The sequence below is a fragment of the Syngnathus typhle genome, unplaced genomic scaffold (assembly GCF_033458585.1).
Source record: "Syngnathus typhle isolate RoL2023-S1 ecotype Sweden unplaced genomic scaffold, RoL_Styp_1.0 HiC_scaffold_41, whole genome shotgun sequence".
Lineage (NCBI taxonomy): Eukaryota > Metazoa > Chordata > Actinopteri > Syngnathiformes > Syngnathidae > Syngnathus > Syngnathus typhle.
In genome coordinates, this window is record NW_026871947.1 from 724,662 (window position 1) to 752,430 (window position 27,769).

At 42.5% G+C, this 27,769-nt stretch overlaps 1 protein-coding gene and 1 long non-coding RNA gene across 4 annotated transcripts; one reads left to right on the forward strand and one right to left on the reverse strand.

The window, feature by feature from the left end:
* Positions 1-747: 747 nt before the first annotated feature.
* Positions 748-18,582, reverse strand: LOC133147309 (gastrula zinc finger protein XlCGF17.1-like). Its single transcript, XM_061271305.1, has 2 exons — positions 18,159-18,582; positions 748-2,790 (listed from the first exon to the last, which is right to left on the reverse strand). Exons 1-2 carry the CDS (start codon positions 18,280-18,282, stop codon positions 1,796-1,798), a joined length of 1,119 nt encoding a protein of 372 aa, XP_061127289.1. The 5' UTR covers positions 18,283-18,582; the 3' UTR covers positions 748-1,795.
* LOC133147310 (uncharacterized) lies at positions 17,410-27,336 on the forward strand. 3 transcript variants are annotated; one of them, XR_009711634.1, is made up of 3 exons: positions 17,925-18,091; positions 18,595-18,635; positions 22,012-27,336. It is a non-coding gene; the product is annotated as an uncharacterized LOC133147310 (long non-coding RNA). The 3 variants fall into 3 exon arrangements; XR_009711632.1 differs by having other exon boundaries at positions 17,937-18,091; positions 18,595-18,681; XR_009711633.1 differs by having other exon boundaries at positions 17,410-18,091; positions 18,595-27,336.
* Positions 27,337-27,769: the final 433 nt, after the last annotated feature.

Below are 27,769 nucleotides of genomic sequence, written 5' to 3' on the forward strand. Positions count from 1 at the left end.
TCTGGCTTGGTTTTCTGGCTTGGTTTCTTGGCTTGGTTTCTTGGCTGTGACTTCTTGGCTGTGACTTCTTGGCTGTGACTTCTTGGCTGTGACTTCTTGGCTGTGACTTCTTGGCTGTGACTTCTTGGCTGTGACTTCTTGGCTGTGACTTCTTGGCTGTGACTTCTTGGCTGTGACTTCTTGGCTGTGACTTCTTGGCTGTGACTTCTTGGCTGTGACTTCTTGGCTGTGACTTCTTGGCTTTTGCTTGGACAAAGGAAGCTGGTGGTGGAGGGGGGTCCAAGCGCTGGTCGCTGTGCGGTCGGTTATACTGCCGACTTATACTCCAGTGCGACATATATGTTTTTTTCTTCCCTTTATTGAGCATTTTATGGCTGATGCGACTTGTACTCCGGAGCGACTTTTAGTCCGAAAAATACGGTACGTTTGTAACTATTATCTAATGTTTTAATGATAACATATGCACTTATATGGTTTAATATACACTTATCGATACACAATGGGTGACACTACTTCGTGGATTTTCACATATCCCTCGCGGGTGGTCTAGGAACCAATTATCCACGAAAAATGAGGGATTACTGTATTGCACTTTTCTACTATCCTGGATACTCCAGATATAGAAGAAAATTATTTTCAAAGCAAAGAAAGTTGATTTTCCATTATATGTGTTCTTTAAAACTGATTTATTGAATGTATATGTTATGCTAAGAAATGTTTTCTATGTAAAGAAACACACACAAGCAGTTATGGTTCAGAAGCGAACTGGATCTTTATTTTGAAATACAACTGAAGTTGTGGATATTTTCGTTGAAGTGACTTAACCAATTAGCTTGAGAGACTTGAACATTTCTCACGTCATCCAGGTGAAACTTTCTCCTCTCTTCTCATGCTCATGGAGGCAATGGCTTTTTACTCGTGTATTACATTAGAATGCGGAAATAAAGGGAGTAAGACGCTATGAATCTCAAGTGTTTTATACCCGAGTTTGGCTTGCTGATGAACCGTGATAACGTACATAGTACATAACGCACAGGGAGATCAGTACACTTACATATTCTGATTCAAAGTTTGATGGGACAGATTTACTTCCATACAATACATGCACAGAGCAGTGTGGCAATGGTTATTAAGGGAGTGGGAAATGTTTGTCACACAAAAGTATTGGGGAGGGTTTAAAAAGCTTTAATATTGCACACTGGACCACAATGCAACAGGAGATTCATGCCCAACTGTGACTTATTTTGGTTTCGCTATGCATGATGTCCCCAGGGTTAGTTATGTTGCATTGCTTGGCAAGGACAGACCACTCTTCACTTGCAATACATTCATTCCCTCTAGGGGCCAACAGGAAAAACCACATGATGGAAATTTTAATACATTACATAATATATTTCTAATTAAAACATATATAGTTCCTACTTCGCAGATCTTCACCTATCGTGGGTGGTCTTGGAGCCAATTATCCGAGATAAATGAAGGATTACTGTATTACACACTAAAACTATAAAAATGAAACAATGCAACACTTTCAGAAAAACAAACAAATTTGCCCAGTAAACTAAATACCAGTATTACTAAAGACAAAGAACATTTAAAATTCACATCTCAAAACAAGATAAAACGCTAACTACAATGAAGGGTTGTTCCGACTATGTTAACTAACGACATGTCACAGCATTTTCAAATTCATTAAAAACTAAAACATGAACTTTTCACTGAGGTAAATGGAAGGATAAGTTTAGTGTTATGACAAGAATGTACATGGAACATAATTATCATTGATACATAATCTTCATTGATCGCTGCTCATTTTACCAACGCACAAGTGATTCTTAATCTGATATTTCCAAGTGAATCTTCGGACACAAACTGAGCAGGAAAAAGGTTTCTCACCAGTGTGGGTTCTTGTGTGTGTTTTTAAGCTTCCCTTGTGTGAGAATCTTTGACCACAAACTGAGCAGGAAAAAGGTTTCTCACCAGTGTGGGTTCTTGTGTGTGTTTTTAAGCTTCTCTTCTGTGAGAATCTTTGGCCACAAACTGAGCAGGAAAAAGCTTTCTCACCACTGTGGGTTGCTGTGTGACTTTTTAAGTGACCATTCAAAGAGAATCTTTGGCCACAAACTGCGCACGAAAATGGTTTCTCACCAGTGTGGGTTCTTGTGTGTGTTTTTAAGGTTCCCTTCTGTGAGAATCTTTGGCCACAAACTGAGCAGGAAAAAGGTTTTTCACCTGTGTGTGTTCTTAAATGGGTTTTTAAGTGTCCCTTCTGAGAGAATCTTTGGCCACAAACTAAGCAGGAAAACGGTTTCTCACCAGTGTGGGTCCGTGTGTGTTTTTTTAAGTAACCCTTCCGAGAGAATCTTTGGCCACAAACTGGGCAGGGAAAAGGTTTCTCTCCTGTGTGTATCGTTGTGTGTAGTTTGAAACTACTCTTATGAGCAAATATTTTCCAACACTGAGAACATTTCCAGTGTTTGTTTTCAGAGTGACATGTAATATCACCGCTATACTCATCTTCATCATCATAATCGTCATGAGACGTGTCATCACTATCTGATGATGAAGCCAAGCCTTTGCTTGCCCCACTTGGAACTCCATCTTTATACTTCACAAGAAAAGCAGTCGATGGCAACTTGTAGATTTCCTCCTCCTCCGACTCCTCTTTTTTGATTAAAGGAGTCTTCTGCTTCTTTTGCTCAAAGTGGGGGAACTCTACGTCCACCTCTTCCTCTTTAACATGCCGACGCTCTGGCTCCTGATGCGCAGGACCAAAATCTTCAATAATGTCTGCAAACACAAACACATGTAATAATTTATATTTACAACAAAGCTTATTTGGAGCACAAAATCAAGTTCACTTTACGACTTTACTGTTTGACATTAGCAAACTGACGGATGGCATTTTTAGGCGGGTATCCTTGTGTATTTGTGGAAATACGTGGACATTTCTGAGTGATGGCTTAGTCAGAAGTGTTTTAGGGATTACCGTATATTCCGGACTATAAATCGCTCCAGAGTATAAATCGCACTAGCCATAAAATGCATAATAAAGAGGAATACAACGTATATAAATCGCACCGGTTAGGGTTTACAGATTATCTTCATCGTATGATTATGTTGGAATGTAACCTGTAATAACTTACCTAGCTTGTCCTGTCTTAACAAAAGTAGTAGAACAAAGTGCTAATATCTTTTGAACTGATTGACTAGCTGCAGAGGAAGCAACCAGTGTTACTTTGTCTGCACAACGTCGTAAAAGACCCCCTGCTATGCTTTGAACAGCAGGCCAGGGGCTTCAACCCCATCCTGTTGCATCTTTCAACCCTCACTCTCACCCCCACTCTGTTTCTCTCAATAAAAATGCTCCTGCATGACGCCAGAGTCAGACCTCATTCCATCATCGCTGTACACACAGCGACGAATGGACTTTCCGCCTGCAGGTGTCTAAAAGGACTTGCTTGTCTCCCGTGTGGTTCTTGCAAAATAAGTGATCACCACCCTAACAGCACCGGAGTACAAGTCGCATTTTTGGGTGAACTTTATTTGACAAGATATAACACCAAGAACAGACATGAACAGGCAACAATGGTATGCTAACGTTACATAAACACAAACGTGGAGCTGAGAACGTGCCTGACATAACATTAACAGTTATTCAAATAACTATAACATAAATAACACGTTTATCATGCAACGTGTTGAACATGCAAACTCCACACAAGGAGGGAAAAAGGTGGAATCGAAACTGCACCCTCCTAACTGTGAGGCGGACGCGCTAACCAGTGCGCCACCGAGCCGCCCTTGTATGCATACACTTACCGTTTTTTTCCGTGTATATTGCGCAAAATTTAACTCATTTATTGTCCTAAAATCTGGGGTTCGCATTATACATGGGTAAAAAAAAAAAAAATTCATTTTTTTTTTTTAATTTTTTTTTAGAAAATCATGGTACAACAAAACCAACAACAGGACTGACCGACAAAGATGTGGAACAAAAAGACAGGGTGACATTACCAAAGACAGGAACAGAAACCAAACAGACATCATGACAGTAACACATGCAATGATCCGACGGTGAGCGAGGGGCAGACAGGACTTAAATACGAAACACGTTACATTGATTGAGGTGACACAGGAAGGGAGGGGCGACGCGAACAGAAACTATGGCAACCTAGACACATAGCAAAACTGGGGACGAGACATGACAAATCTCCCTCGAAATAAAACTTGAAATCTTCTTGTTTGTTGTCAATCGTGCATCGCATTCAGCCATCCTGCCCAACACACTTAGTCAGTAAAATTCATAATTGACGACATCGTTTGATGCGATGGTGTTGATGGCGTGTTATTGTCAAATATTGTTTGGTTTTTAATACGTCGCAAACCGGATATCATACGGAGGCCGCCATTACAGATGCGCAGAACAGATGCGCAAGACACGTCAGCTACATAAAGAGTGAGAAATCAGTTTTCTTACCATTAGTTTCAATTCACAGTTTAATTAGCAGTTTCAATCAGCAAATAACAAAATGCGTATTACAGGTAATATATTATTTCACAACACTTTGCCTTGTTCCTTTCTTCTCTGCTGTTCACTTCAAACACGCTCCTTACGAACACAATGCTCTCGTATCAGACGGTTGCTCGATCACCTGCTCGTTTGCTGTCACAATGTACCCTACACAAATCCGAAACATTTGTTGCGGCTCCGAGTCACGACGAGGGGCAAGTTTTGGTTTCCAAGGGTGTTTTTATTCCGGTAAAAAACGGAAAAAACGGTATTCGTTTATACAAACCGGATTTGGTTGAAGTTGGGAAATTGTGTAAAACGTAAATAAAAACAAAATACGATTTCAAAATCCTTCTCGACCCATATTCAATTGAATACACTACAAAGACAACATATTTAATGTTCAAACTTATAAACGTAATTGTTTTTTTGCGAAATAATAATTAACTTAGAATTTCATGGCTGCAACACGTCCAATAGAAGTTGGGAAAGGTGGCAAAAAATACTGAGAAAGCTGAGAAAAGCTCATCAAACACCTATTTGGAACATCCCACATGTGATCAGGCTAATTGGGAACAGGTGGGTACCATGATTGGGTATAAAAGGAGCCGCCCTAACCATGCTCAGCCATTCACAAGCAAGGATGGGGCGAGGTTCACCACTTTGTCCACAACTGCGTGAGAAAATAGTTGAACAGTTTAAGAACATTTCCTCAAAGCAAAATTGCAAGGAATTTAGGGATTTCTACATCTACGGTCCATAATATCATCAAAAGGTTCAGAGAATCTGGTGAAATCACTGCACGTAAGCGCCACGGCCGGAAACCAAGACTGAATGACCGTGACCTTTGATCCCTCAAACTGCACGAAAAAGAAAGTTTTTGCAGCACAAACCAGCACAAACCAGCACAAACCAGCACAAACGAACGGTACCATTTTGGGTCCATTTGGAAGTAAATGGGGGGGGCTGAGTGACGTCATAACTATAAATTAAATGTGCAATATCTTCGAAACCGTAGCAGCACAAACAAAAGTGTTTGCGGTAGGAACCAGCACAAGCGAAGCACAAACGAACGGTACCATTTTGGGTCCATTTGGAAGTAAATGGGGGGCTGAGTGACGTCATTGCAGGGCTCGAAGCTTATTTTTTTCCCAAGTTGCCCTCGGGCAAGTTAGAGAAAATTTTACTTGCCCGAAACAAAATTTTACTTGCCCGATTTTTTTTGGAGTGGATTTTTACTTGCCCGACACATTTTTGCAATAAAAAAGACAACACTATAAGTTTTGCCTTCATATGCCTTCGTATCCGCCAACCGGAAACAAGCTCTGCTGGTGCGCAGGCGCAGAAGAGCCAGGGACGGGTAAGGGAGCATGCATTTAATTACGAATGTATTGCAGACTTACACGAGAAACTAACCGCTCCCTAGAAAACAAAATGTCGGACCAGAAGCGGCAGATGTTGCGAGAAATTATGCACAAAATCGTCTTTTTACAGCTTGAAAACATGGTATTATGGCAGGGCAAGTTCGGGCAAGTGAGGAAAAAATTCTACTTGCCCGTCTGCCATCGCTACTTGCCCCGGGCAATCGGGCAATCGTTAGTTTCGAGCCCTGCATTGCTATAAATTAAATGTGTAATATCTACGAAACCGTGGCAGCACAAACGAAGGTTTTTGCAGCAAAAACCAGCACAAACGAACGGTACCATTTTGGGTTCATTTGGAGCAGATGGGGGGCTGGGTGAACTCTTGATGACCTATAAAATAATTTTGCATAACTAAAAAACCGTTGCAGTACAAACAAACAATTTTTACGGCACAAACCAGCACAAACAAAACAAACTATTTTCCTTAAATTTTGCATGGGGTGGGGGGGCCAGCTTCACGCAGGTGAAATAAAATGTGAAGTATACTAGTAAGTGTGTGTTAATGATTCAAGATTCAAGAGTTTTTATTCGCCATGTTTGAGCATGCCAAACAAGGAATTTGACTTCTGTAAAACACACCCTCTGTTCAACATTAGGTGACTAACAACACTCAGGACATGTGTAAAATGGCAAAAACAGTGTAGACAAATTCAAAAAGGTGTGAAGAGCAGGATGTTATTGCCCAGTAATGACTCTGAGACCCTATGAGTGGTGTGAGTTCAACAGAGCAACAGCCCGGGGGAAGAAGCTGTCTCTGTGTCTGCTGGTTTTGGCGTACCGAGCTCTATAACGCCGTCCGGAGGGGAGTAGTTCAAACAGACTGCAACCTGGGTGAGAAGGGTCTGTAGAGATGTTCCTTGCACGTTTCCTAGTCCTGGACAGGTACAAGTCTTGGATAGATGGGAGGTTGATTCCAATGATCTTTTCTGCAGTCCTGATTGTCCGTTGCCGAGAAAATGCAAGACGGCTGGCTATACCGCAGTGCCTGCTGCCCGATGATTACAGTTAGGATAGGCTCCAGCATGCCCGCGACTCCCGTGGGGACAAGCGGCATGGAAGATGAATGGATGGATCAACGTTTTTTTTTTAATGTGTTTAAACACTATTGCGGTGTTTTGCGGACTTTTCGCGAGCCTTAAAACCCCCCATAGGCAAAAATCAATGACATATGGCCACAATTACCATAATTTTCGGACTATAAATCGCTCCGGAGTACAAGTCGCATCAGCCATAAAATGCCCAAAAATGTGAAAAAAAACATTTACAAGTCGCATTTTGGGGGGCAATTTATTCGACAAAATCCAACACCAACAACAGTCATGAACGAGCAACAACAGGCTAAACGATAGGTATGCTAACGTGATATAAACACAAACGAAGAGCTGAGAACAGCCCTGACGTAAAATTCAGAGTTATTAAAAAAACTATTACCGTTTTCTTCCATGTATAATGCACCCCCATGTATAATCGAGTAGCAACATGTATGTTGCTAGACTTCAGTAATTTCCGATTGTCGGGGGGGTTGGGGTGGAGCGATCCAGGGCGCTTGCAGGTGAGCTCTTGATTTGTGAAATAAAGAGCCGGTTTCCAAACCCACGTCTTGCCTGGTACTTTGGTAAAGCTACAATATACAGTGTTTTTCCATGCATAATGCGCCCCCGTGCATAATACACACCCTAAAAATGGCATGTTGATACTGGAAAAAAGCCTGTACCCATGTATAATACGCACCCAAATTTTGACTCCTACTTAAGTCCGTAAACGTAAAATTATTTCAGAAAAAAGATCATCTTTGGGAACAACCGTCAGTATCACTGCGCATGCGCTAGCAAACTCAATAGCGAAGAAATACTTCGGATTTGTGTAGGGTACATTGTGACAGCAAACGAGCAGGTGATCGAGCAAGCGTGTGATATGAGAGCATTGTGTTTGTATGGAGCGTGTTTGAAGTGAACAGCAGAGAAGAAAGCGCATCTGTAATGGCGGCATCCGTATGATATCCGGATTAAAAAATAAATAAAATTGTACCCATGTATAATGCTCACCCCAGATTTTAGGACAATAAATTAGTTAAATTTTGCGCACTATACATGGAAAAAAACGGTACATAAATAACACGTTAATAAAACCATCTGTGTCACTCTAATTCATTAAATCCATCGATCGTCCATTGTCAACAAGGCGTGCGCGCCGTTGACGGCGCTTGCACTTCAAAATATTCCACAGGCCCATATAACGATATATAAATTATATATCAAATAACTATTATATAGGGTGTTTCATAAAGTATGCCGTTTTTAAAAATGCAATAAATCAGCCAAAATCTATGCAAAATTCAAAATTTTTATTTAATTTCATTTAACATACTTCAATTTAATAATGAAAATGATATTGAGCATATGTCCACCTCCACTTTCTCTGCAGGCAGTCATCCGATCGTTGAAATTAACGATAACTCTTTTGCAGACGTCCCTGTCGACTTCGCCGATTACCCGTTGAATTTCCATCTTCAGTTCGGTAATCGTTTGAGGTTTGTTCACGTAAACTTGTGACTTCACATATCCCCATACAAAGAAGTCACAAGGTGTGAGGTCACATGACCTCGGAGGCCATTCTTGGTCGCCGCCGCGAAGTGAGATCAGACGCTCAGGGAATTTTTCACGAAGCAAGGTGATAGTCTCCCGGGATGTGTGGCAGGTAGCCCCGTCCTGCTGAAACCACATTTCATCAATTCAGTCATCCTCCATTTCTTCCAGAGCAGGCCACAAAAAGTTAGTTATCATGTCCCGATAAAGGTTGCCATTTACAGTAACTGAATTTCCATCATCATCTTCAAAAAAAGGGGCCAATCACGCCTCCTGCCCAAAAACCACACCAAACTGCGGCTCGTAGGGGATGCATTTCGTGCTCTTGGATCACTCCAGGGTTTTCGTCACCCCAAATGCGAAACTGTTGTTGCGGTCGGGGCATTGTCATGTCCAAAGAGCACTCCCCGTTTTTGTAATAAGTTTTCACAATAAGAATGCGTTGCTCGATACTGAACCGCTCCATGGCTCCAAAATAGGAAAACGACAAATGGTCTTCTAATCGGAGTGATAATAGATAACGAAAATGATAGGAACAGTGCTGACAATCTTCAAACAAAGAAATCCCGCGCAATTAAAAAACTGCGCACTTTATGAAACACCCTATATAAGCAATAATGTTATCAAACCATCTGTGTCACTCCAAATCATTAAATCCATCGATCGTCCTTTGTCAACAATGGGTGCGCGCAGCTGACGGCGCTTGCAGTTCAAAATATTCCACAGGCCCATATAACGATATATAAATTAGATATCAAATAACTATTATATAAGCAATAGTATTATCAAACCATCTGTGCACTCTAAATTTAAATCCATCGATCAAATTCCTCGTCCTTTGTCAACAACGCCGCGCGTGCGCCCTCACGTCAGCCTCGTCGTTATTCCACAGATCTAGTATATAACTATATTGTGGCGTCAACAAAGTACAAGGAAAGACGTAGGTTTGGTAAACGGCTCTTTATTTAACAAAACAAACTTCCAGGCGTGTGGCGGCGTGGACTTCCAGCCACGGAGGTGGAAGAGAGATCCATAGAATAGGACCGGGCGTGCCTAAAAGCCATGACAGAGCCCCACCCACCATCCCCGGACAGCCACCCGGCCGAGCGCCGGCCTCCGACATCTATCCACGGAGGTGAAAGAGAGCTCCGTAGAGTAGGACCGGGCGTGCGTAAAAGCCATAATAGTTTTTCAAACCTTCTGTGTCACTCCAAATCTTTAAATTAGTCCTCCGTGTCACTTAGAAACAAAGCCGCTAATGATGCCGGTAGTACGTGGGGCTCTTTGTCATCTCGTGATCAATCCTTGTCCTTTTTGTAAACAGCCGCCACGCCGCGCTGCTGACGACACTTGAAATTCAAATTACAGTAATCCCTTGCTACATAGCGATTTCACTTGTTTTGGGGGAAAATGTTTGGAAAAAAAAACACATAAGTCGCTCCTTATTATAAGTCGCCCCGCCCCCCCCACCCATACTATGAAAAAAAACGCGACTTCTAGTCCGAAAATTACGGTATATGTCAAACAATTATCAATTTAACTAAATAACTATGAAGTATTCGGAAGTATGCATATACACTTGTCACGTGTAAACATTAGACACCAGCAAGAAAAACATGTTCAATGGGTAAATTTTTTGAAAATAAATAATGTGTTATTCTGAAGCATGGAGAATTGAAATGTGGACAGAGACTGTTGGCATGGCAAATGATAACATAGCAACAAAACATTAGCTAGGATTTTTCAAAGTCAAAGTCTGCTTTATTGTGCCCCGATGCGGTGGGGTCGACTGTAAAGGTCCAAACATTCAGGTGGCCAACTGCTCCAGTCAATTCATTATTTTAACAACAAACCCCGCATTCGTGGAACGACACAATGTGACTTCATTCAAGTTTTATAGCTGCGTTGGAGTGAACTTGACTGAGAAGAACGGAAAAAGCAACGCTTGGAGGAAAAAGCAACGCTTGTTTCAGAGGGGAGTGCACAACTAGCCGCGAAGCTACAACACACTGCTTCATTGCTAAAAACCAACAAGCGCGTCCCAAACATGGGTCCGAAGAAGGCATCAACGGCTCCCCTCTTTTCGGTGGAGGAGACCGAAGATATTAAAAAGGCGTTGGAGTTCCTCACTGAAGAAGTCTCGGTTGTCAGGATGGAGCAGAAAGCTATCCTCAAGCTGGTCGAGGAGGTCAAAGCTCTCCGCATCCGGAATGCGGAGAACGAAAAGAAAATCACCTTCCTGGAAAGCAGGGTTGCTGACCTGGAGCAATACACCAGAATCAACGACGTGATCATCTCCGGAGTTAATATCAAAGCCCGATCATACGCCCGGGCAGTGGCCGCTGGCGAGGGAGGTGAGCCCGATGAACTGGATGTTAGCTCCACGGAGCAACAGGTGGCTACTTTCCTGCAGTCCAAGGGGATACAGCTGGACTGCGACAACATCGAAGCTTGCCACCCTCTGCCCAAGAGGAGCCTCGGAGACAAACCCGCTGTCATCATGCGGTTTGTCAACAAAAACCACAAGATTGCACTATTAAAACAAGGAAGAAAGCTGAGAGGAACCGACGTCTACATCAATGAGCACCTGACCAAGCACAACGCTGATATTGCCAAAAAAGCACGCTACCTGAGGAAGCAGAAAAAAATTCAACATACCTGGACTACAAACTGTAAAATATTTATCAAGCTCAATGGAACACCAGAGGAAGCAAAAGTGCTGATGGTAAGGAGTATCGAGGAGCTGGATAGATACCAATGATCATCATGCAGGACTGTAAGGTAAACTCTACTCACAACCATGACACACATCGAAAGAAATCAAGCATCTACACCTGAAGACAACAGTAACATAACTCAGAGGATTAGTGAACACGACAAACTGGAACTCCAATCATTTCAATACACTGACCACAGTTCACAGGATATGGAACATGATATAGACCCGGATAACAACTTCTTTAACTCAATCAACAATAACTGCAGTTATTATACTAATGAGGAATTTAATAGAATCAATACAGATAGCAGACTGTCTATTATACATATTAACAGTAGGAGTCTGTGTGCCAACTTTACAAACATTAAGGATTATCTTCATCAGTTTACTCGCAATAACGGAAACATGGATCAACGCAGTAAAAGGGGCGGACTTTGAGCTGGAGGGATATGACTTTATACACATAGATCGACAAAACAAAAGGTGGAGGAGGAGTTGCGATATATGTGGAAAAGACATTAAACGTCAGGGTGATACAGGATATGTCAATGGTAGTTAACAACATATTGGAATGCATAACAATTGAAATACTTAAGGAAAAAAAGAAAAATGTAATCATTAGCTGTAAATATCGGACACCAGGTTCCAGCATTGAACTGTTCACAGAATGGATGGAGGAGGTATTTTCAATGGTCAGTTGCAAAACAATTTTCATCTGTGGAGACTTCAACATTGATTTACTCAATCCAAACAAGCACAAACTGACCGAACACTTTGTTAACACAATATATAGCATGAACTTGTATCCAAAAATCACTAGACCAACCAGAATAACTTCTCACTGTGCCACTCTTATTGATAATATATTCACAAATGACATTTTAAACAACACCATAAGTGGGTTATTAGTCAGCGACATCAGTGACCATTTGCCAGTTTTTATGGTTTTTGATGACAACTATAAAACTATCCAACTGGCCAAAAAACAGGAATACAGAAGAATTAAAACAGAAGAAACAATAAACGCATTTAAAAATGGTTTAATGTCACAAAACTGGGATATTATATACAATGAAAATAATATTAACTGTGCATATGAGGAATTCTTAAAAATTTTCCAAAGGTTATATGACAAATACTGCCCTGTAAAAGTATATAATAGGAAACTAAAGTATGTAGATCATCCCTGGATTACAAAGGGCTTACAAAATGCCTGTAAAAAGAAAAATACACTTTACAGAGAATTTATAAGACAAAGAACTAAAGAGGCAGAAAATATAAACAATATAAGAATAAACTAACTAATATTAAAAGAGCTGCTAGAAAAGAATACTATAGTAAGATAATAAATGATAACGAAAACAACACCAAAGAAATATGGAATATAATGAATACTGTAATAAAAAATGGCTCTAAAAAAATTAATTATCCTAAATATTTTATTATCAGGAATACTGATAAGTATGATATGCAAGAAGTGGCTGAAAACTTCAATGCATTCTTTGTAAATACGGGACCTGATCTGGCCAAACAAATCCCAGATTCAGTAACAACTGAGGAGCAATGTAATAGTTTAATACAGGGGTCCCCAAACTTTTTCCTGTGAGGGCCACATAACCTTTCCCTTCTCTGATGGCGGGCCGGTGGTAGTTTGTAACAGAAAAAGTGTGACGATCGTAGGGGAGCTTAAAATTTTTATTGTTTTTCAGAAAGCCACACATAACCATCCATCCATCCATTTTCTGTACCGCTTAGTCCCCACCGGGGTCGCGGGCGTGCTGGAGCCTATCCCAGCCGTCATCGGGCAGCAGGCGGGGGACACCCTGAACTGGTTGCCAGCCAATCGCAGGGCACACAGAGACAAACAACCATTTGCACTCGCTCTCGCACTCACACTTAGGGACAATTTGGAGTGTACAATCTGCCTACCAAGCATGTTTTTGGGATGTGGGAGGAAACCGGAGTGCCCGGAGAAAACCCACGCGGGCCCGGGGAGAACATGCAATAACTAAATAACTCTCTCTGGGTTCTTCATAGAAAAAAAACCATGGAACATTAACTTTCTGTTGTGCCATGCACAATCTTAACAGATAAAAGTTCAGCTCAGTTGTCAGAGCAGAACCTCTCTGACACATATGAGCAGTCTCTTAAAGTTCTTGTGTTCCTTCCTTATAATCCTTTTGTAGGTTCCAGTAGGCTTGTAGACACCGCTGTCTTTTTTGTTAAAGTTTGATAGTGCATCATAGTCTGGAGTAAAATTTGTTGTGGCAATTCTTAGGCGAGATCCGAGGTGTTGGTCCGTTTACCTCGATCTGTGACGGGTAGATGTTGACGTTCATGTGGCTGAACGTCACGTCGCGTACGTCGAGCCAAATTGGCTGTTTTAAACGCTCGGCACTGTGTTCACCCTGCTTTACTTGGGCGACATTTTAACGGAAGGATTCCAGGGGAAGGTTTGTGCGTGGCTTTAGCGCAAAACTGCATCTGAAAGCTCAGCGCGCAAATTACAAGAATGCTGTCGTCACAGCCCACGCTCTAAATTCGGGACTGATACAAATAGAGCGCGAGTGCGCCATGTCCGTACACGCACTTGTGAGTGTGCACCGAGCTTTCTGACACGGCTTCCGGTGGTAAATGCGCAGGCGAGCGCTTCCCCATCTACTGGGGAAACGCAGTCATTGCAGGCAAAATGAGCAAAAAAAAAAAAAAAAAAAAAGTTTAATAATACAATTTATTCAGGGTTGGCGGGCCGGATTAAACGGTCCCGCGGGCCGTATCCGGCCCGCGGGCCGTAGTTTGGTGACCCCTGGTTTAATAGATAGGAATCTGAGCTCAATGTTCCTCAAAGCAGCGGATGAGAAAGAAATTATAAAGATAGTTTCCCAATGCACAAACAAGACATCCAAAGACTGTGATGACATTGACATGAGTATCGTAAAACGAGTGATTGAGGGGATCTCTAAACCATTAACATACATCTGTAACCTATCATTTCAGACCGGTATATTTCCAGATAAAATGAAAATAGCAAAAATCATACCTTTGTACAAAACCGGGAACAAACACCACTTCACAAACTACAGACCTGTATCATTATTATCACAATTTTCTAAAATACTGGAAAAACTTTTCAATAACCGACTGGACAAATTTATAGATAAACATAAAGTACTCACTGAAAGTCAATATGGATTTAGATCCAACAGAGCAACATCACTGGCACTAATTGACACAGTGGAGGAAATTACTAACGCAATAGACCTAAAACAATATACAGTTGGGATATTCATTGATCTAAGAAAGGCATTTGACACAATAAATCATGAAATGTTATTCAATAAATTACATCGGTATGGTATCAGGGGGAAACCATTAGCTTGGATCAAGAGCTATTTAACAAAAAGGAAACAGTTTGTGAAGTTTGGTGACACTTGTTCAACGTGTTTGGACATTAGTTGTGGCGTCCCTCAGGGGTCAGTGTTGGGCCCTAAACTTTTTATATTATATATAAATGATATATGCAAGGTATCACATAATTTGAAGATGGTTTTGTTTGCAGATGATACAAATATTTTTTGTTCTGGTAGTGATTTACACACCTTAACAACACAAATAAATAATGAATTAAGCAAATTAAAGGTATGGTTGGACAGAAATAAATTATCCTTAAACCTAAGCAAAACAAGAGTAATACTTTTTGGTAATCGGAGAACTAATTTGAAAATAGAGATAAAGCTGGATGGGGTTAATATTGAAAGAGTGAATGAGATTAAATTTTTAGGGGACATAATAGATGATAAGATCAGTTGGAAATCACAAGTTAAACATGTACAAACTAAAATCTCAAGGTGCATCGCAGTATTAAATAGAGCAAAACAGGTTCTGGATCATACAACACTTCGCATTCTTTATAATACATTAGTCCTTCCATATTTTATGTATTGTGTAGAAATCTGGGGTAATAATTATATAAGCACAATATATCCACTTATTATTTTACAAAAAAAAGCAATACGGATCATTCATGGGGCAGGATACAGGGATCATACAAATTCATTATTCTTAAGAGTCAAAACTCATCAAACTCAAAGATATAGTGGAATTCCGGACAGCACAAATACTTTTCAAAGCAAAAAATAATCTGTTGCCAACTAATATTCAGAATCTTTTCATTGGGAGGTAAGGGGGTTATAAATTAAGGGGGACATTTAATTACAGGATTAGGAAGGCACGTACAACAAAAAAAACATTCTGTATTTCAATATGTGGAGTTAAATTATGGAATACTTTGGAGGAAACGCTCAGGGAATGTTCAAACATCTATCAGTTTAAAAAAAGATATAAAGGAGAAATTAATTTTACAAGGTACAGGAATGAGGGTGTATGAGTACCAAGGGGTGCTTAGTAATTATTGATTTACGTTTCTTTGTTGGTTTTGTTTGTCTGTTTGTCTTGTTCAGGCTGTTTTTATTTTGTTTATTTCTACCATTCAGGTATTTTGTGTTGTATTTGAAGTATGTATGTATGTTAAGTGTCTGTGTGTGAAATATACGTACGTATTAATAGTGTGTTGGTACATGTTTAGTGTCTAGCAAGCAGCAGGTGGGAGATAATTTAGTAATTTAGTACTTTGTTGGGATAACTGAGGCAAAATGATTTATGGCTGGGTATTTAGGGATTATTAAATAGGGGGTGGGATTAAATAAATTATACTTCTTCCTACTCCTTTTCAGACATGTGAATGTGATTTATGGTTCTTTTGCGGCTATATGTTATATGCATGAATGTAGGTACGTCTATGTGTATATGCATGTAATTTGTCATGTCTTTTATTGTGTACAATAAGCTTATTCTTTTTTTCACATGTTTGAAATAAATAAACGAAACGAAAAACGAAACGAATTGTCAATCTCTTCACATGTCAAGACACACAAAGAAATCGAAATTACGTTTCCTACGAGACATAGTACACGATAGACATACAAGTAAACGACACAAAATAAAAACAAGAAGGCACAAACAATAAATAATAACAGTGATGAATAAATAATAAACAAATAACACAATAAATAAGAGGAGCAAAACTGAGCCAGTGTGCGTACAGCAGACAGTAAGCATAGCGCAAAGTACAGGACGCTACGCAGGAAGGGGGGGCGAGTTCTGGATACTAACAGCCTGGAGTATGAAGCTGTTGGAGAGTCTGGTGGTGCGGGAGCGCAGGCTCCTGTACCTCTTCCCAGAGGGCAGAAGATCAAACAAAGAGTGAGGGGGGTGACTCACATCACTCCCAATCGCGGTCGCCTTACGGGTGAGATGGGAGGTGTAAATGTCTTTCAAGGAGGGGAGTGAAGCACCAATAATCTTACCAGCCGTGTTCACTATGCGCTGCAGGGCCTTCAAGTTGTAGTCAGTGCAGCTGCCACCCCAAACAGCAATACAGCTGGAGAGGACGCTCTCAATGGTGCCACGGTAAAATGTAGTCATGACTGCCGGAGGAGCGCTCGCTCGCCTGAGTTTCCGCAGGAAGTACAGGCGGCGCTGGGCCTTCTTCGCCAGTGATGCGGTGTTGGCGGACCAGGAGAGATCCTCACTGATGTGCAACCCCAGGAACCTGGCGCTGCTCACTCTCTCCACCACAGCACCGTCGATGGTCAGCGGCAGGTCTTGGGTGTGACCCTTCCGGAAGTCAACAACAATCTCCTTGGTCTTGTCGACGTTCAGCAGGAGGTTGTTGTCCCTGCACCACGTGGTCAGAAGGTCAACCTCCAACCTGTATTGCGTCTCGTCTCCCTTGGTGATGAGACCCACCGGAGTTGTTGTCAGCAAACTTCACTATGCGGTTGTCGCTGTAGGTTGCAGTGCAGTCATGCGTCAGGAGGGTGAAGAGCAGCGGACTGAGCACGCAGCCTTGGGGGGCCCCCGTGCTCAGCGTGATGCTGGCGGAGATTTTGTCGCCAACACGTACCACCTGTGGCCTCTGACAGAGGAAGTCCAAACGATGTGTTGTCAAACATGAATGCGATGCGCGATTGACAACAAACAAGAAGAAAGGGGATTTCAAGTTTTATTTCGAGGGAGATTTGTCATGTCTCGTCCCCAGTTTTGCTACGTCTCTAGGTTGCCGTAGTTTCTGTTCGCGTCGCCCCTCCCTTCCTGTGTCACCTCAATCAATGTAACGTGTTTTGTATTTAAGTCCTGTCTGCCCCTCGCTCACCGTCGGATCATTGCATGTGTTACTGTCATGATGTCTGTTTGGTTTCTGTTCCTGTCTTTGGTAATGTCACCCTGTCTTTTTGTTCCACGTCTTTGTCGGTCAGTCCTGTTGTTGGTTTTGTTGTACCATGATTTTCTTCAAAAAAAAAATTGTACCCATGTATAATGCGCACCCCAGATTTTAGGACAATAAATTAGTTCAATTTCGCGCATTATACACGGAAAAAAACGGTAGTTATTGTTGGTGCCTTCTTGTTTTTATTTTGTGTCGTCTACTTGTATGTTTATCGTGTACTGTGTCTCGTCACCGTGGGATGGAGGAAACGGAATTTCAGTTTCTTTGTGTGTCTGACATATGAAGGGATTGACAATAAAGCTGACTTTGAACTTGAAACCAAGTGACGTGTGTAAAAATGTTTGAGTTTTGTGTGTGTGTGTGTGTGTGCGCGCGCGCGTGCGTGTACGCGAGTGTGTGTGTGTGCGCGCGCGTGTGTGTGTGTGTTCTTCCATGTCTTGGGGAGAACGCACGGCGCCGTATTGCTTTTTCTTGAACGTATATTTAATACAATTGGTTAAAATTGAATTGGTGTGAGTCTGATTTGTGTGAATATCTTTGTCCTTAGAAGAAAAAACGAAGGTAAGTAATGGTTAATGCAAGGCCCTGGCCTTCTATACGTTGAAATTTTACAACAAAGTGTACAAACCTGTTCTGTGTAGCACAACACGAGGGTGCTTGCAAACCTCGCTCAGCAGTTGAAAATGTTGCTCGTTCTCTTCTTTTATTCCACGAAGTTTCACCTCGTACTTTGGCGTCGGTATTGCACACATGTTGACCCGACAATCCAAAATAAATCCCAATAGATTGCCACTTGAGCTCTTATTGGCAATGTAGCGTGTGCTTCTCTTTGTTAGCGACTAAGGTCAAATAAGCAAACACGGCCGAGATGCGTCAGCGCGCGACCTGTTTGTCCGGGCAGAAAAACTTATTTGCAGAGCGTTAGTTACGAAAAAACAACCGAGCACAGACGTTGTGTAGTAACGAATTTGCTTGGCTGCAGCTACGAATCTTCTTCTTCTTCTTCTTCTTCTTCTTCTTCTTCTTCTTCTTCTTCTTCTTCTTCTTCTTCTTCTTCTTCTTAGTGGATCATGGGAAGATGGCGGAGGGAGTCGACCTGCGAGTAGTAAGCTTTTTTTTTATTTTTCCCAGGGTTGACACCGAGATTAAAGGTAATGCGTGAAATACGACAAAGGTGTCTGATTAGTCTCAAATGATTCGTTCTGTGTGTACAGCTATTGGCATACCTCATTTTTAAAGTACAAAAAAAAAGTCAAAGTCTGCTTTATTGTCAATTTCTTCACATATCAAGACACACAAAGAGATCGAAATTACGTTCCCACTATCCCACGGTGACAAGATAGTACACAATATACATACAAGTAAACAACACAAAAAGTAAAAACAAGAAGGCACAAACAATGAATAAATAAGAGTGATGAATAAATAATAAATAAACAAATAACAATAAATAAGAGGAGCAAAACGGAGCAAGTGTGCATACAGCAGACAGTCAGAATATCGCGCAAAAATACAGGACGCTACGCAGAAGGGGGGGGAGAGTTCAGGATCGTAACAGCCTGGAGTATGAAGCTGTTGGTGAGTCTGGTGGTGCGGGAGCACAGGCTCCTGTACCTCTTCCCAGAGGGCAGAAGATCAAACAAAAAGTGAGCGGGGTGTCTCCCATCACTCACAATACATCATCTAGATTTTCAAATCGTAACTTTTTCTGACCATGAGTTTCGCCTAAATCGGTTTGCAGATGACACAGTTTTCTTCCTGAAGGATTAATCCATTGTTGACATGGCTTTGCAAATTATCTCAGGCTTTTCTAAAGCTTCAGGTTGAAGAGAGAGCAACAGCATTGTATACATGTTCTGTTAGGTTAGACAATCTCATGTACGTTTAGATCAGGGGTCACCAAACTACGGCCCGCAGGCCGGATACAGCCCACGGGACCGTTTAATCCGGCCCGCCAACCCTGAACAAATTGTATTATTAAACTTTTTTTTTTGGGTCATTTTGCCTGCAATGACTGCGTTTCCCCAGTAAATGGGGAAGCGCTCGCCTGCGCATTTACTACCGGAAGCCGTGTCAGAAAGCTCGGTGCACACTCACAAGTGCGTGTACGTACTCAGTAGTACGGACATGGCGCACTCGCGCTCTATTTGTATCAGTCCTGAATTTAGAGCGTGGGATGGGACGACAGCATTCTTGTAATTCGCGCGCTGAGCTTTCAGATGCAGTTTTGCGCTAAAGCCACCCACAAACCTTCCCCTGGAATCCTTCCATTAAAATGAGTCGCCCAAGGAAAAGCAAGGTGGACACAGTGCCGAGCGTTTAAAAGAGAGTGGCCAATTTGGCTCGACGTACGCGACGTGACGTTCAGCCACATGAACGTCAACATCAACCCGTCACATATCGAGGTAAACGGACCAACACCTCGGATCTCGCCTAAGAATTGCCACAACAAATTTTACTCCAGACTATGACGCACTAGCAAACTTTAACAAAAAAGACAGCGGTGTCTACAAGCCTACTGGAACCTACAGAAGGATTATAAGAACTTTAAGAGACTGCTCATATGTGTCAGAGAGATTCTGCTCTGACAACTGAGCTGAACTTTTATCTGTTAAGATTGTGCATGGCACAACAGAAAGTTAATGTTCCATGGCTTTTTTTTCTATGAAAAACCCAGAGAGAGTTATTTAGTTCTTATTTATTTCCTGTTTTTTCTGTGAAGAACTCAGAGAGGGTTATTTAGTTATTATTTATTTCATTAATAGTGTTATTATTTGTTAGGGTTTGCAGAATATCTTCATCGTATGATAATGTTGGAATGTAACCTGTAATAATTTAACTAGCTTGTCCTGTCTAGACAAAAGTAGTTGACCAAAGTGGTAAGATCTTTTCAACTTATTGACTAGCTGCAGAGGAAGCAATCAAAGTTGCTTTGTTTACAGAACGTGGTAAAAGGTCCCCTGCTATGCTTTGATCAGCAGGGGACCGTCTTCACCTTATCCTGTGTGTTCACACACCCCCACTTTCAACCCCACTCTGTTTCTCTCAATAAATAAGCGCCTGACGAGGCCTGAGTCAGACTTCATTCGACCATCGCTGTAAGCACAGCGACGAGTGAACTCTCCGCCTGCAGGTGTCTAAAATGACTTGCTTGACTCCTGTGTGGTTCTTGCAAAATAAGTTAGAGTGAGTACCACCCTAACATTATTTGTTTCCTGACTTTTTTTCTGTAAAGACCTGGAAAGGGTTATTAAATAACCGTTATTTGGTTATGTGTGGCTTTCTGGAAAACAATAATTTTTTTAAGCTCCCCTACGATCGTCACACTTTTTCTGTTACAAACTGACGCCGGCCCCCCATCAGAGAAGGGAAAAGTTATGTGGCCCTCAGAGGAAAAAGTTTGGGGACCCCTGGTTTAGATGCTCATACCTCTACAATGTTCTTTATTAGTTTGTATAGACATAACTGCTGAAGGAATGGGGTCGAAATACAAAAAGTCCTGCCTAGCTACAAAAACAGATATGCTCAAACCTCATCGAATAAAGTACATAAGCAGACAAGTATATTCACATATTAAATCAATAAAAGGCACATTTTAAGCATATAATTATACCTACACACCAAATCAATAAAGAAGACATAACTAGACATTTTTTTAGGGGGTAATGACAAAGGTTTTTATAACTTTATGATCTGGTATGTATTTCTGAGCACTTTATTTCAAAGTAAGTAGTTGAAATAAATGTTTTTTGATATATTGCCTGAATACCGTTTTTTCTCCATGTATAATGCGCCCCCATGTATAATACGCACCCTAAAAATGGCATGTTGATGCAGGAAAAAAGCCTGTACCCATGTATAATACGCACCCAAATTTTGACTCCTATTTAAGTCCGTGAACGTAAAATTACTTCAGAAAAAAGATCATCTTTGGGAACAACCGGATGTTATTCTGCCGGTCAGTATCACTGCGCATGCGCTAGCAACCTCAATAGCGAAGAAATGTTTCGGACTTGTGTAGGGTACGTTGTGACAGCAAACAAGTAGGTGATCGAGCAAGCGTTAGATACGAGAGCATTGTGTTCGTATGGAGCGTGTTTGAAGTGAACAGCAGAGAAGAAAGCGAAGATTATAGGACAATAAATTAGTAAAAGTTTGCGCATTATACATGGAAAAAAACGGTAATGAATAAATAATATGAGTGATGAATAAATAATAAATAACACAATAAATAAGAGGAGCAAAACCGAGCCAGTGTACATAAAGCAGACAGTAAGCATAGCGCAAAGTACAGGACGCTACGCAGAAAGGGGGAGAGAGTTCAGGATCCTAAAGGGAAATGTACTCTCGGCAGTTTACAAACACATTTGATCAAGGCTGCGTTAGACACATAATCATATCAATATAATTTCTAGTAGTAGTGTGGTCGCTTAATAAGTGGAAAGGAATGTGCAAACTACATGAATTTGTTTTCTTCAAAGTATTGTGGAACAGGATGTCCAGAAAGGGAGGATATCTCAAGGCCGATGGGGAACGCGAAAAACAACTCGTCTTTGTGGTCCAGACACCTGTGCTGAGCAGGGGAAAACCCAAACGAGGAGGAGATGACCATCAACCATCGACCAATCACCACACAATATTTTGCATGCTTGAATATTCATATTGTGTTTCTTTAAAACTGGGCAACCCGGAAGAAGGTGTTGTCTTTGATGGTCACGAACGCACACGAGTTTTTGTGTTAAGGACCCGAGGCCCAGGCGCCTGTATTAGCTTGCTTTGTCAGGATTAAACAACTGGTAAATTCGGCCTAATTGATCTACTGGTCTTCTCTTTGACAGAACGAACTCGCAAAATTGTTAGGTGCGACAGTGTGTGGATTAGGACATAACAATTCTTGTGTTAAGTGTTGATCGCAATTTGGAGTCAGATCAATAGCTAAAATCCGTATCCTAACAATTTCTTGGTGACCCTGACGTGATGTCAAGAGAAGGGTTATTGACAACTCGTGGTCTGTGTCCAAGTCACCGGACAGTTAGTCTGGGACAGCTGTCTCCCGGTCGGCGTACCGTGTGGGAATAAGGAATAAGCGCACAACATTGAGCTGGTACGACGTCTCCTAAACCCTGAGCTCATCAATGATAAGGTAAGCAGAATACCTGTTACTATATGTCAAAATTCTGCAAATCCATCCATCCATCCATCTTCTTCCGCTTATCCGGGGTCGGGTCGCGGGGGCAGCAGCTTCAGGAGGGACTCCCAGACTCCCCTCTCCCCAGCCACTTCATCTAGCTCATCCCGGGGGATCCCAAGGCGTTCCCAGGCCAGCTGAGAGACATAGTCTCTCCAGCGCGTCCTGGGTCGTCCCCGGGGTCTCCTACCGGTGGGACATGCCCGGAACACCTCCCCAGGGAGGCGTCCAGGAGGCATCCTGATGAGATGCCCGAGCCGCCACATCTGGCTCCTCTCAACGTAGAGGAGCAGCGACTCTACTCCGAGTCTCTCCCGGATGACCGAACTTCTCACCCTATCTCTAAGGGAGAGCCCGGACATCCTGCGGAGAAAACTTATTTCGGCCGCTTGTATCCGGGATCTCGTTCTTTCGGTCACGACCCATAGCTCGTGACCATAGGTGAGGGTAGGAGCATAAATCGACCGGTAAATTGAGAGCTTTGCCTTTTGGCTCAGCTCTCTCTTTACCACGACGGACCGGTACAAAGTCCGCATTACTGCCGACGCTGCACCGATCCGCCTGTCGATCTCGCGCTCCATCCTCCCCTCACTCGTGAACAAGACCCCAAGATACTTAAACTCCTCCACTTGGGGCAGGATCTCATCCGCGATTCCACCCTTTTCCGATCGAGGACCATGGACTCGGATTTGGAGGTGCTGACCCTCATCCCGACCGCTTCACACTCGGCTGCGAACCGCTCCAGTGAGAGCTGGAGATCACGGCCTGAAGAAGCCAACAGCACCACGTCGTCTGCAAAAAGCAGAGACGCGATGCTGAGGTCCCCAAACCGGACACCCTCAACGCCTCGGCTGCGCCTAGAGATTCTGTCCATAAAAATTATGAACAGAATCGGTGACAAAGGGCAGCCTTGGCGGAGTCTAACCCTCACTGGGACGAGTCCGACTTACTGCCGGAAATGCGGACCAAACTCTGGCATCGGTGATACAGGGACCGAACCGCCCTTATCAGTTGGCTCGGTACCTCGTACTCCCGAAGCACCCCCCACAGAACCTCCCGAGGGACACGGTCGAACGCCTTCTCCAAGTCCACAAAACACATGTGGACTGGTTGGGCGAACTCCCATGCACCCTCAAGGATCCTGCTGAGGGTGAAGAGCTGGTCCACTGTTCCACGGCCAGGACGAAAGCCACACTGTTCCTCCTGAATCCGAGGTTCGACCTCCCGACGGACCCTCCTCTCCAGCACCCCTGAATAGACCTTACCAGGGAGGCTGAGGAGTGTAATTCCCCTGTAATTGGAACACACCCTCCGGTCCCCCTTCTTAAAGAGGGGAACCACCACCCCAGTCTCAATCCAGAAGCACTGTCCCCGATGTCCACGCGATGTTCTGCAAATTGAAAGAGGAAATTTAAGAGGAGACTGTCGTTCAGATCAAATAAGGTGTGCAAGAAGTTAAGTTACATATACGGTAAATAAGTTTGGAACTTACGTGTGTATTAAGTTACATATACGGTGAATAAGTTTGCAACTTACGTGTGTAACGTGTACGGTAAAGTCAGGGACTTGCGCGTACTAAGGATAGGTCAGGGACCTAGTGCTTCGTCGTGGCAGACAAGGGTGCGGTGACGATCGCATTCAAATAGCTGGGGTGCTTGTAAGATCCCTGAGGAGAAGTGAGGCCTCCTCAAAAAGTATCCGGTGATAACAGTTCCTCCTGTGAGAGACCAGACCGCTAAAATATCCTAAATGTGCAACCAAATTGGGGGGAGTGTGTGTGTGATGAGAAGAATGAATGGAGTGAGATTGAGAGGAATGTATGCTGATGTGGAAGCGCAAATCGTGAGCTACATGAGAGATGGATTCGAATCCCTTTGTCTGTGTGTTCTGTGTATGTAAGTAGTCTCTGTAAAAGTTTGTGTCAGTCTGTCGTCGTTTGTCTGAGCTCTGTGCGAGCACTTTGTGTATTGGCGTGCGTGCGTGCGGATGCGTGTGTGTATGTGCGGTTGTGTGCGCGCTCGGTGTGTGTGCGTTTATGTGCACACCCTGTGTGGGTGCGGGCGTGTGAAGAGGAAGATGGGATGGATCAGAGAATGTTCAAGAAAGGAGGGGGACCGTTCGGCTCCAAAGCGTGGAATGGCGCTATCCCGGCGAGAGTGGGGGCCAGCGGGACGCGCGGGCCTGGCCAGATTGTGACGTCAACATTGATACGCTGACCCTAGTAGGTGATGACTGTGTTTAGATAAGTAGACTGTTTTATCAAAGAAATGTGAGAGTGAAGGAGGAGGTTTGATTTGTAATCTGGCATTTGGGTGCCATTTTTAAGAGTCTGTGCAGAAGCATAAATTGTTTTTGGTTGCTTTTAAATATATATTTAAGTTTATTTCGGTGCAGTAAGGATATAGCAGTTTTGAAAGACTTAAAATTGAAAGCAAAATTACATTTTAATTCTGACATATGCCAGCTAACATGAGGATGACAAATAAATAAATGAATAAATACTATAGCTCAAATGTGGCATGTGTTTTAAATTGGGCGATAAGACATTCACTTTCAAGCACTATCATTTAGCGCTGCTGACAACAATAACTTATGAGATGGTAAATGAAGGAGTGTCATAGTTGGAACACAGGCGCTGTATGACCTAGAGATTGAACAATAACATTCACCGCATATGTTGGTAGATTGTTAAAATATATTCCAGTTTATTACAAAAGATTTCGGAACTTTATTTGATGATACACTGGAACGAGGATTTTAGCCGTGTTAATGGGTAGAGTGGATGGATTGCTCAGAAGAAAAAAAAGAGAGCATTTGATAAGGGCGGCTTGATAGTAAGATGATGAGTGTGCGCAACTGATAGGATACAAAATTTTAATAGGAAGATTTGGGGTGTAAGGAACAAATACTACACAGGAAGACTGATAACACGAAGATAGTTTTGTTAAATTTGTATCCCTAGCGCGTGGCACGATTCCTGAACTGAGTCCTCTTACTCCACTGGCTGTCTCAAAATCAACAGAGGACTGTCCCTGGTCATGAGACACCTTTGACCTTTGGGAGAACAACAGGAACTACTATCATGCTTGAAGGGGGCAAGCACAGCTCTTCACAGGACAAGAACCATACAGTTGGTGGAATAAACACAGTTGCAGATCAAAAAGAAAATGGACTGAAAGAACAAAGACAAGATGGACGAGTGGTAAAATAGAAATGGGTGAGTAGGTTTCAATTTGTAATTGTGATATACAAAGGTTTTCTTTTCCAAATTCACTTGTTTTTAAGCTTTAACAGGACATGCCAGAATTCAACTAGCAATGATGGAAGGAGCAGAGGAAGACCAGTGACATCTGGTTGTGGTGTGGTGACAACAAATTATATCATCGCTTCCCAAAGGATGCATCAGGAATCTGTGCCCTCATGTCTTTGATAATGCCTATGGTGGTTGTCCCCATTGAAATGCAGAATCTCAATTGGAACATGGAGTCCTCACTGGCGGGGCTCCCGAAGCGAGCCAAAAGAGACGTTTTGCCCACATGGTTGAGCGACAACGATCCAACATATATTGACGCCATAGGAGTGCCCCGGGGTGTGCCAGATAAGTATGAACTCGTTAATCAAGTGTCCTCGGGATTCTAAAGCATTTTCCTATGGATCACCCCCAATAAAAATGTATCACTTGCAGCGGTCCATGAACAATTGCCATTGATGTTGTTCCAAAATAGAATCGCGTTGGACATGCTATTGGCTAAGGAACATGGTGTGTGCGGAATGTTTGGTGATGCATGTTGTACTTTCACCCCCAACAACACGGCACCAGGGGGCCGACTGACCCAGGCATTGGAAGGACTAAGGACACTGAATAAAAAGATGAAAGATCATTCAGGTGTACGCACCGATATTTGGTCTGATTGGATGAAAACGTTCGGAAGCTGGAAAGGCCTCATCATGTCTGTGCTCGTTGCTGTGGCTTTACTGCAGTGATGATTTTCTGTGGTTCTTGTTGTATTCCATGTATTAGGTCACTCACTGTCCGGTTGATCGAGAAAACCGTTGGCCCGTTGTCACCGAATGGCCAATATACCCTGGTGACTCAACATGAACCGCGGGGGGAAGAAAGGACCGACAGTGTGCTGGTCGCTGCTTGCTAGAGTAACGGGTGATGACCTCATAAATGAGGTCATGAGAGGGAATAAAGGGAAATGTACTTTCGGCAGTTTACAAACACATTTGATGAAGGCTGCGTTAGACACATATAATCATATCAATATAATTTCTAGTAGTTGTGTGGTCGCTTAATAAGTGGAAAGGAATGTACAGACTACATGAATTTGTTTTCTTCAAAGTATTGTGGAACAGGATGTCCAGAAAGGGAAGATATCTCAAGGCCGATGGGGAACGCGAAAAACAACGATGACCATCGACCAATCACCACACAATATTTTGCATGCTTGAATATTCATATTGTGTTTCTTTAAAACTGGGCAACCCGGAAGAATGTGTTGTCTTTGATGGTCACGAAGGCACACGAGTTTTTGTGTTAAGGACCCGAGGCCCAGGCGCCTGTATTAGCTTGCTTTGTCAGGATTAAACAATTGGTAAATTTGGCCTAATTGATCTACTGGTCTTCTCTTTGACAGAAGGAACTCGCAAAATTGTTAGGATACGGATTTTAGCTATTGATCTGACTCCAAATCGCGATCAACACTTAACACAAGAATTGTTATGTCCTAATCCACACACTGTCGCATAGTAAGATGATGAGTGTGCGCAACTGATAGGATACAAAATGTTAATAGGAAGATTTGGGGTGTAAAGAACAAATACTACACAGGAAGACTGATAACATTTGAGAGTGGCGGACGATCCAGCCCTGAATCATCATCATGAGAATCTAAGAGGAGAGGCTGCTAAAGACTTGCATGAGTCACATGAAGTCAAACTGGACACATTGCTAAAGACTGCTGAAGCATTACAAAGTTGGTGGAGTGTGGGACAAAAGGGATGGAAGTGTGTTTGGGTGCTGGGGCGGACATATCTGAGGAGTTTTG

Bases quoted from the DNA above. Each gene is read 5' to 3' on its own strand.
- LOC133147309 (XM_061271305.1), bottom strand. From the start codon at position 18,282: ATGTGTGCAATACCGACGCCAAAGTACGAGGTGAAACTTCGTGGAATA. The intron at 2,791-18,158 runs GTTTGTACACTT...TTGTGTTTGCAG, and splicing joins TGTTGTGCTACACAGAACAG to ACATTATTGAAGATTTTGGT.